Source organism: Sinocyclocheilus rhinocerous, unplaced genomic scaffold (assembly GCF_001515625.1).
Source record: "Sinocyclocheilus rhinocerous isolate Xijiao unplaced genomic scaffold, SAMN03320098_v1.1 scaffold2340, whole genome shotgun sequence".
Taxonomy (NCBI): Eukaryota; Metazoa; Chordata; class Actinopteri; order Cypriniformes; family Cyprinidae; genus Sinocyclocheilus; species Sinocyclocheilus rhinocerous.
This window is the reverse complement of record NW_015646462.1, coordinates 209900-220764: the sequence shown is the minus strand read 5'-3', so window position 1 is coordinate 220764 and position 10865 is coordinate 209900. Positions and strand designations below refer to the sequence as shown.

Genomic DNA, 10865 nt, shown 5'->3' with positions numbered 1-10865 from the left:
TATATATATATATATATATTATACCCTCATTGGGGCTGAGCCCCCCTAAAATGAAAATCCTGGAATCGCCCCTGCCTACAAGGTAAAAAAAAAATTGCTGGTATTCTTATTCTTCTGGGGACATTTATTAATGTAGGGAATACCACATACCATGATACATTTTTTAGGATTCTTTGATGAACAGAAAATTTAAAGAATATAATTTATTTGAAATAGAAATTATTTGTAACATTATATATGTCTTTACTGCAGATTTAATTAATTTATTGAGACCTTTCTGAATAAATACATTAACTCCTATTGTAGTCTCATTTCTGAAAAGATACCGATCACAAAAACAAACAAACAAACAAAAAAAAGAAACCCCCTAAGTTGTATTACCTTGCACTTCCGCCCATCTACGGTCTCCTCGTTGAACTCTTGTCCTATCTGGAAGTGAATTTCTGTGGTCCTCACGGTAGTGGAGGTTTTGATGTAGAACTGTTCAGCGTTCTGGCGGATCTCCACGTGGGGTTTAGAGGCTGCAGCACAGGCCACCTTCCTCAGCATAGCGTTCACCCCTACATTACACAAAACATCTCATTATGCCACATGAGTTATGTCAAATTTGTCACTTTGCTTTTGTAAATGTTTTCAGTTTTATGTTATTGAGGCAGAGTGGAGCAAATAAAGTGTCCAAATGAAAAGATTATTATACACAATAAATGATCGAATAACTCCATGAGCACTCATCACTCTTGACTGTGCTGTAATTATCCACTTGTATATCTCACTCTAATTCCCTCAAGATGGCATGCTTACATCATTTATTTGAATCTGCTGCAATAGATACTGGGGCAAAGGGAATATCTGGCCTGCTTTCATTTGTGTGGCTTTCATGTTTTTTAATGTGACCGACGTTCATTTTTCCTAGTCATAACTAGGGCAAGTCAAGCATTCATACAGCCGTGGTATGCCATTTTTCTGCATAAATAGTTATCAAGGGATCACAAAGTAGATTGTTATCAGCAGATGTTGCAAATAAGGAGCTGCAATGACAGGGTGTTGACTGGAAGGAATGCCACGGCTCTTGGTCTTGTGCAGTATCTACTTGGACAATATTAAGACTCTACAAGGGCTAATTGCACATTTTTGGCACAGGATTGTAGTGTAAACTATTAGGGTAAGTAACTGTCTGATCGGTTTCATAAACATTTCAGTTCTCAAAAATGTCTCTCTTTATATATGGGAGTTTTCTGGAGAATTATAGGCGTCTGTTTCACCCACCATGCCTTTTGTTTTTTTGTTTTAAATTCTGATATGATATGTTCACTACCGTTAAAAAGTGTGGGTAAGAAAAAAAATAATACTTTTATTCAGCAGGTATGCATTCAATTGTTCAAAAGTGACAGTAAAGACATTGCTAGAAAAGATTTATATTTGAAATAAATGCTGTTCATTTGAACTCTCATCAAAAGAATCCTGAAACGATGTATCACTTTCCACAAAAATATTAAACAGCACAAATGTTTTCAACATAAGTAATGTTTTACCAAATCAGCATATTACAATGATTTATGAAAGATCATGTGATACTGAAGACCGGAGTAATGGCTTCTGAAAATTGAGCTTAGCCATTACATAAATAAAGTATATTTCTAAACATATCTTCTTTGGAGACTTCTTTCAAAAATATAAAAATCTTACGCCAGACTTTTGAACAGTAATGTAAATAATAATAATAATCATAATAAAACGTCTTGTTCAAGACTTGATCAAATCATAATTTCTGGGCTGCACAAAATGTATTATTATTATTATTATTATTATTATTGGTATGAAACAATTACATTTCATTTCATTTAAATAAATAAATGTATTGCATGTTTGTGCCCTTGCTAAATCTCTGCACTGTCTCTGTAGCTTTGAGAATTTGAATAAGAATCCAGACTGCCAAAGAAACAAAAGACACTGAAGACGCAGTCCAACCGCCCAAAAATAATAGTGATTTACTCTTCACACTAGTTAATCCATGAATATGCTGTTGAAGTCGAAACAGCAGAAGAAGAGAGGATTCTGGACTGGGCCTAAACAACAGGACAAAACAGCCTATAGTGATCACATAGGCTACTACACACTTAGTGAAGGATGAAGTGAGTGGATCACTTACCGAGTGCTTTGAGGAGTTCTTCAAAATTTTCACTGCTCTTCATCTTCCAAGTTCCAGCAAAATTGGACATCTTGACCTGCTCCTTTTAATCACTCTGTCTTTAAAAACGTGCCTTTTAATTCAGAAAACAGATCTTCTGCCACTTTTTATTTTTCAGATCTAAGAAGTTGACAGTTTCCACACCGTTTCTTCTTCTCTTTCTCACCCTGTCTCTTCTACAATATCACCCCTCTCTTTCTTTCTGTCTCTGTGTTACGCCTTCTGGACCACTGCTGATAGCAAGCATCTGTGACGTACGTCAGTGGTCTCTCCCTCCCACCCAGATGGATGTAATGGCTTACAGGAGCACCCATTCTCTAACGCTTCTCATTCACCTCACAGTCTTGAATTCATTGCTTTAATACTAATCCGAGCTGTCACATTCATTCTCATATAAAGCTCCTGGAGACTTTAAGTAGTCAGTTCATGCTCTTCTATGGTCTTTTTATCGCTTTGCCAGTTCTTCGACTTTCGGATTAAAGTAAATATAACTTATAGGTTTCATTTTCCACCAGTGCGCTTTTTAAAAACTATTCAGCAGTGCCGCCACTGCAGCACTCAATATCGATTATTTTTATAAATATATCTGGGTGATGACATTTGGAGTGCGCTGTAAAGAATGATTTTCAAACATTATTGGCGTACATTTGAAAAGAAAATACTATTTCAGTCTTTCTACTTCGAAATTGTATCTTTACTTCAGGGTTGCTTGTCATTTCTTTGTAATTACTTGTGACATTTACAACTAATTTCCGAGTCAAAACTGTTTCCAAGAAAATCCTTCACCATTTTTTAGTCTGTTTGCACTCCAGATGTAAATAACATCAATTTGAGTCAGTTTTCTTCTCTTTAAAACAACCTACAGCACATTTTGTAAACAGCCCTCGACACATTTCCCATGAAGACCCATTCATACTGGATCCTGCTTACCACGAGGAGAAGGACAGGAGCCCCAGGAGAGAAAGAGGGGCCCCAGGCTAAACCCCTCCCTCCCCTCCTAGGCAGTCTGATTTGTTCCTATCCCGATGTCGTTTCATTTATCTCTTTGACAAAGTGCCTTTGAGACAGCAGTTGATAATTAATGTAGAGAGAGGGCAGAGAGCACTTTGTCATTTCTCTAGGAAGTATCCAGGAGAAGGAACGGACCCATCCACTCGCTCGCACACCCTCATCGGCCACCATTTGTCCCATCAATCAATTGATTTGGTATGGGCCTTTAGATGTTGCTGTGTGTGAATATCTTTTCTCTCCTTTGTTTTTATAAGGCCCTGTTGAATGTGCCAATGTGTGGTCCATGAAATAGACTGTGCTATGCCAAGACCATGATGTGGAGGGCCATTGTTCCTCAGGAACATGCAGAAAGGTTGCATTATCATACTGTATTGTATTGTGTATAGTTAATGCATTAACAATGGACTAGAAAATAGACTGTTGCATTTAAGCAGTTTTATGTAACATTTTATACAGTTTTCTTGTTACCTGTTACATGTACTTACTATAGTAATAACCATAAATTATCCATAATTACAAGTAGGTAACCATAAACCACACCCTAATCCTAACCCTATATAGTAAGTACATATTGTTAATTAAAATCAAGTGTAACCCAGTTATTTTTTTTTTGTATGGGTAACATGTTACAGTTTGTTAACATTATGGTAGTGCACTAACTAACATGAATTAACAATGAGAAATACATTCTTACAGTACTTATTAACCTTTGTTAATTTTAGTTAATAAAAAATGTCCATATCAGCGCATTGACTTATGTTAACAGATACAACTTTCGATCTGCAAAATGTATTACTAATTGTTGAGATTAAGAGTAATAAGTGCTGTAGAAGTATTGTTCATTGTAAGTTCAGTTCAAATGAAACCTTATTGTAATGTATTACCAACAGATGCATCTTTCTATTTGTCTTTCTATGAACACTCAGCTTTTAAAAGCTTCCCATCAGGGCTCGCACTATTACAGTTTTTCTGAATTGCTAAAACAGATTTCTTGAAGCCATCACTCATTTGCTCAAAACCTTAAACACAGATCCAAAGCTTCAGACTAAGTTCACAGAACCCCTGACTCTTCTGGCAAAATCAAACAATCGCTTCAAAACCATTTCACCTGTACTCAAAATCAATCAAAGCTTTCAAATCATACACACATTAGTCAATAATATACACACTACAGATCATTCATTAGACACTACATCAAAAAATGGAGAACACAGTATCCAGGGCATTTAGTTACAAAAAAAAAAGTTTATTGTATATAGTAAATATTTAGCAATAAAACACACACACATATATATATATATATATATATGTACAGTATATATATATATACACAGTATATACACATGCATACATGCATATGAATCAGAGGATTTCATCTGGTCACAGGCAGGCAACAGGGAAAAAAACCCTCTGGTGTGGTGGATCCAGCCTTGACAAGACAGCATGTTTATGTCACCACAGACCAGTTCTTCCATCCTAACGTGGTAGTCTTTCAACTCTACACAAGATTCTCGTCCACTCTTCTTTTGCTGTTCTTTTGAACTTTCCAACTGATTATGTTGGCCAGAGAATCTGCTCAATTTAGGTTGAACTCTTTGTCCTGCCTCTGTCATTCCACACACTAGAACATGGTCTATCACAGTTGCTCTGATTTCATCTGAAATGACTGTTCTTGGTCTTGCTCTTCCTCCACCTCGTATACACACTCTTCCGTACCTCTCAGATTGATGGATGCACCCATGCCATCTGTGCAGTTTGAATATTTCGTTCATTCACAAATTTAGAAACAAGTGTGAACAGTTTTGAATTATTGTGTGTAAACAATGACAACCGTGTTGCAGTTGTGCTTAACTTTTGCTTTCTCGTGTTTAGGGTTTTGCATCACAAGTTTATCACAGTGCAAATAGCGTTTTAGTGAGTGAGAATGTGTTTAGAGTTTTGCAAAAAGAGTGCATGAGATCTGCAAATAATGTCTAAACTGCCTGAACTTGTTTAAGGTTTCGCAGAAAGAGTGATTTATTTGACAAACTGGTTTAGGCTATTGAGAATTTGGTTCAGAGTTTGGGATGTAGTGTCTTTGCAAATGTGAAAAACTGTAAAAATAGAGGTTCTTCGTAAATCATTTTTGACATCCATGGAACTGTCCCATTCCACAAAAGGTTATTTAAAGGGTTCTTTAGGTTTTTATATTGTTCTTCACACTAGGAAAAAAATGGTTCTTTTAAGAATTGTTCACTGCAAGACTCTTTAGGGAACCAGAAAAGATTCTTCTATGACATTGCTGAGAATGCCATAGAACCTTTACTTTTAAGAGCGCAGATGGACCTGGTTTGAGGTCATACTAGATTAAATCACAAATCACCAATCGACATACACTAATGGAGAGCATCCATCAAAGTCCAGCTCTGCAAAAAGACAGCCCACTGTGACAACACCCTGTCCACTGATATCACCGATATAGAGACCCCCAGACTCGTTAGGGCATCTATTATGCTCAGTCATTTTTCACGCAGAAATTTATGGAAGTCATTCCCAGTGGGACAGCATGCGTCAATGCCCTGGGCGTCTGACTATGAAGAGCTGTGCTTCAAACTCCAGTCCATCTGATCTTTGCTTGATCATTTATCTACGTTGACCTCAAACTAATCAGCGATTGAGTCATCAGACCTCATCTCGCAAGCTTCCCATCTGCTTATCACTGAATGTTTATCTCAGCCGCATTCTTTAATTAGGATTAAGAAAATGCCACAAGGTTTCATATGTTAGCATTATACACTATTATACACGTCTTCATACTGTATAGAGCATATCTTTTTTTTAACAACTAACAACTACTTAATTCAAAAGAAGTACCTCCCTCAGAGAATATGCAATTTTGAATGCAGCCCCTTTTGTTAATTTGAACATTTACTAATGCATTTTTAACATTTAGTTATTGCACTGTTAACTAACTTGAACAAACAATGAAGAAATGTATGTTTTATTAGAAAACAAAAATAACGACTTTATTCCACATTTTCGTCTTTACTGCGTCACTTTGTACGCGCGGTCACGACAGTATCATGACGCGAGCGTGTGGCGGCGCCGGCGCTGACCCAGATCCAGCGTGATGACGTCATTACGCCGGATCTGGGTCAGCGCCGCCATTATTTTTGTTTTCTTTGCGCAAAAACGTATTCTCGTAGCTTCGTAACTTTACAGTTGAACCACTGATGTCACACGGACTACTTTGTCGATCATCTTGGTACTTTTTCTGGACCTTGAACGTGGTAGTTACCTTGCTGTCTATGGGAGGGTCAGAGAGCCCTCATATTTCATCAAAAATATCTTAAATTATGTTCCGAAGATGAACGAAGGTCTTACGGGTTTCGAACAACACGAGGGTGAGTAATTAATGACATAATTTTCATTTTTGGGTGAACTAACCCTTTAACATTAACAAAGATTAATAAATGCTGTAAATTATATTGCTCATTGTTAGTTCATGTTAACTAAAGGGGCCATTGTAAAGTGTTACCATTATACAAGTTTTTTAATGCAGTTTTTTCTTAATAAATGAAAATAAATCTAACATTATAATAAATAAATTCTATAAAAAAATATATATATTATAATAATAATACATATATGTTATAGACAAACCTAAGAAAAAAGATCATATCTTTTCATAAAATGTGAGTTTTATGGGAAAGGACAGCAATGCTCTTTTCAGCTGCCCATAGCTGTTGCGGGTGCAAGATAGTGGTTTTGGCCACAGTGATGAAGTCTGTGCCATTGTGTTCTGGCTGAGACATGGATCATTGGCAGCACTTTCCTGGCCTTAGGGCTGAGGCCCTATCATAGCACTAGTTGATCACAGCTGCACATTGCACCAGCATCACAAAATATTGCCGCAAACACACTGATAACAGGCCATTCTTCTGTTATGATTTAATTATGCTGCTTAAAATCTTGAGAAGTGTGAATTATGCAAGTGAAGCAATGGCATATTCTGTGTGTTTTATTTATTCTCTGAGCATAAACTGTCCAAGTTTATATTTGTTTGGATTGTTTTGTGGTTTTCATGGCATTCAGTATAAAAAGTAGTGTGGTTTTCTGCAGAAACCATTTCCATGGCATCCCAACTGAGCAAATCAACTTTTTGAGTTTAAGACTATACTATAGGTTATTTTTCTGTTTAGGAAGTTGTTGTTCCATTTGGATCAGATCAGCTGCAGCAGATTCATCAAAATGTCAAAGCTCTCCAACTGACAGAAACGGAATGATGATATCTTGCAAACCTGAGATTTGAAATCTATAAAGTTTGAATGAGAAATATCTTCCCTTCCCCTCCCCAAAGTTTGGTTTGAAGCGCAACTAACCATCATATGAATGTAGCTACAGGGACACATTTGTCTCATCTCTAACCTCGTGCTTTACAGAAGCACTGCTCTGGCACTAATCATTAAATCAGAGCAGAAAGAATTTCTGCTGCCTAAAGACAAACACACTGGGGGCAGCGCACTTTCCCTGAAATGTAACTAATGAATATACTCTTCTTAAACAGTCAAATCTTTGTGTACTGTACGCTTCATCTTCTGCTGCAGTGTTGAAGACATATCATTGCGCCACTGCTTTTGAATTTATAGCTACTTATGTTGCATGATTTCTGCAAAAACACTCCGTAAGAGCTTGAAATCACAACCTTTTTGACTCCAAGCCCTCTATTATTCACAACCATATTCCATAGCTTTTACAGTTGCTGTACTGTTTTTTTTATATATATTTTGTTGAGCAAAAATATAAGCATATTAGAGAGTATTATAGAACTAGAGCAATGTATATTCATTATAAAAATGCCCACATAATTTTATGATTATATTAAATTAATTGACTTCTCCACATCTAGAAATCACACTATTAAAATTAGGCTTACTTATACCTCCAGATTATTCATGACATTTGTTTAGGAGGTGAATTAAAATAAGTAAATAAATAAATATCTCGCTTCTAATTGTTTTGTCTTATTTTAAATCATTTTAATCATCGTGAGGACCGCTTATGTCCTTTCCCTCTGATTGAGTATATAAAGTATAATCTTTACTATGAATTTCATATACTTTTACAGATCAACAGTTACAAATGTGCATCAACCAGTATTTCAGAAATGTCTACGTTGTGAGTCATAACACAAGTGGCATTTTTATTTAAAATTATTAAAACATATTTATTGCCTTAAGTTGCTTGTGTATTTATATATTTTTTTAATTCCCATAAACTATTGATTTGTTGATGCTCACAAAAATAAAACCGCTTCCTCTATATACAAATTAATTTATTCAAAGTTAAACTATTGATTTGCTGTCTACCCTGCTGTTCTAAAGTAGCCGGGATGAGGTTAAAATGAAAATGCAAGTAAAAATGCGTCAGAACAGCAGAAGCTGCTAAATATATAATTAGTATGACTGGAATGAGTTTAACTGGCTTATGTATGACTGAGAAAAAAGTAGACTAGAGCGCAGTTTATCGACTAACGTTTTAGAAGTGGCTGCTCCCTAGCGGTGACAAGTAGAATCACACAGCACAGAATCTGAGCGCTAAATGCTGTCCTTCTGGATACAGTTACACTCTCTACGCAATATTTACAGGTACATTTTTCTTTTGAGATCTTACAGCTGCTTCACAGACATCATATTGTTTAAAAACTTCTTTATAGTCCCATAGTTCACTCCAATTACATCATACGACGTTCTCAAAGGGATAATTCACCCAAAAATTTAAGTGTCATCAGTTCTCTCATTTCTACTGAAAACTGTAGCAGAATGTCCAAAATGGCATACTCCACAGAATGAAAGATTTGCAGAAGTTTCCACTTCGAATGGATGACTTGAGAAAATTGAACAATGTGCACAAGTTGGATATTTTGATGCACTATTATAATGCTTTTTAGAGTATGGCAGCTCATCCCCATTTACTTTCATTGCATGGAAAAAAGCAGCTCAAACATTCTGCTAAACATCGGCTCATGTTATGGAAGAAAGATCGGAAAGACGGAGTAAAAATTGAAGGGCACACACACAAATATATAACTCTTATATATATTTACAATCGGTTTTGATTTTTCATCATTCATTGTCTCCGCAACAGATTTTCCTTGAATATTCGTTCAGCTTTGGCAACTTAAAATCCCAACACCCCACAAAAACAACGAAAAGCACATTCAGAGGTGAACACTGTGCACATGAAAAGACCTAAGTATATAAACTTAATAAAGTACAATATAAACTTTACTACTACTGATAAAATGCCATTGTGGGGACAGTACAATAAAGTGAGTTCTCTAAATGAAATCTTAAAAGAAATATCGTTTATATACTACAGAAAATCAACATTGACTGAAGACATTTAAAATGCCACTTATACAACGAGCAATAAATTAGTCACAAAATACTCTTTTTCTAAAACATTCAATCTGTTAGATCACATACTTTTTAAAAATTCATTCAAGAAAAACTTTTGTGCCTCTTACACCGATTACACACCTGAGCAGCATTTCCCCCCATTGACAGACAGTAACACAGAGCTCAAAAGCTGCAGTGTTACTATTAGATAAAAAAATTATAATTTCATAATCACCCAAAAGCAATCAGCACTGTCACACTGAAACATCACAAGGGTGGAGATTTAAAAGGCAAAAATGGAAAATAAGGTGGAGTGAAGAAGTCATAGGGGAGATGACAGACACTGTAAAGTTTCTTTTTTTTTTACCAGTGTCGGGAGTCAACCAGCTCTGGGCGTAAGCTGAGCTTTTTGAGAGTTTCATAACCGACTACCATGACTATTGCTGTGGGCGCTGAGGCTATGATGCGAGCAGAGAGGCCTTTGGTCATCCCCCAGAATCCCTCCTCTCTGATCAGCTGGTTGAAGGTCTCAATGACTGATGTCCTGCCCTCCACCTGCCCAAAAAAACAGTCAGATATTTGGTTACTGGGATTTCTGGGGTTTAAGAAGAATTTACGTCAAAAACGAGAGAATTGGGGAAAGCACACATCAGAAAAATAAAAATATACAAGTGTAAAGAATTACACATATACGTCAAATCAGTTCTGTTGTGTTGCTGGTTTGCATTTGAATTTGTTAACCTCATTTTACATAAGGCGGTTTTTGATAGTCATCTGTGTTTTGTTGTACATGTAAACACACTCATGCCAGCTATACATATCGGTTGTCTGATTTTTTACTGTGTTTAATGGAAATCACCTGAACCCGGGCCCTGATGACATCCATGGGGTTGGTGACAGTGGAGGCAGTGGCAGCTGCCAGAGGTCCAGCCACTGCCTGCAGCACTAGATGAGGGCAGTTACTGGGAGCCATCTTAGACAACTGCTCTGTAGAGCCAATAAAATTTAAACTGCTTCAGAATCAGCTGACATTATATCAGTCTCTAATGGAGACGGACAGATTGCCAACCAAGACGACTTCTGTCCATGTGACTCTGAACAGTGTTTTATCAATCAAAACATGAAGATTCAAAGTACTTAAAACTGGCATTGCCACTTAAATGCATACACAATCTGCCACTAAACTGAGCAAATGATTTGAAATGTTACACTACCTTTCAAAAGTTTGTTGGTTTAAAAAAAAAAAAAAAAGTATTTTATGATCACCAAGGCTGCATTTATTTTAT

At 36.4% G+C, this 10865-nt stretch overlaps 2 protein-coding genes across 2 annotated transcripts in view; both read right to left on the bottom strand.

Moving 5' to 3' along the window:
- LOC107707860 (cellular retinoic acid-binding protein 1-like) overlaps positions 1 to 2379 on the bottom strand; it is a 7431-nt gene extending 5052 nt beyond the window's left edge. Inside the window, exons 1-2 of the mRNA XM_016511962.1 lie at positions 2150 to 2379; positions 382 to 560 (exon numbers count right to left, since the gene is read on the bottom strand). Of these exons, the coding sequence (XP_016367448.1) occupies positions 382 to 560; positions 2150 to 2219 (249 nt within the window). The 5' untranslated portion in view covers positions 2220 to 2379. The remainder of the gene's footprint in view (positions 1 to 381; positions 561 to 2149) is intronic.
- Positions 2380 to 9284: 6905 nt separating this feature from the next.
- Positions 9285 to 10865, bottom strand: part of LOC107707855 (solute carrier family 25 member 44-like) — a 4795-nt gene continuing 3214 nt past the window's right edge. Inside the window, exon 4 of the mRNA XM_016511958.1 lies at positions 9285 to 10134. Within this exon, the coding sequence (XP_016367444.1) occupies positions 9943 to 10134 (192 nt within the window). The 3' untranslated portion in view covers positions 9285 to 9942. The remainder of the gene's footprint in view (positions 10135 to 10865) is intronic.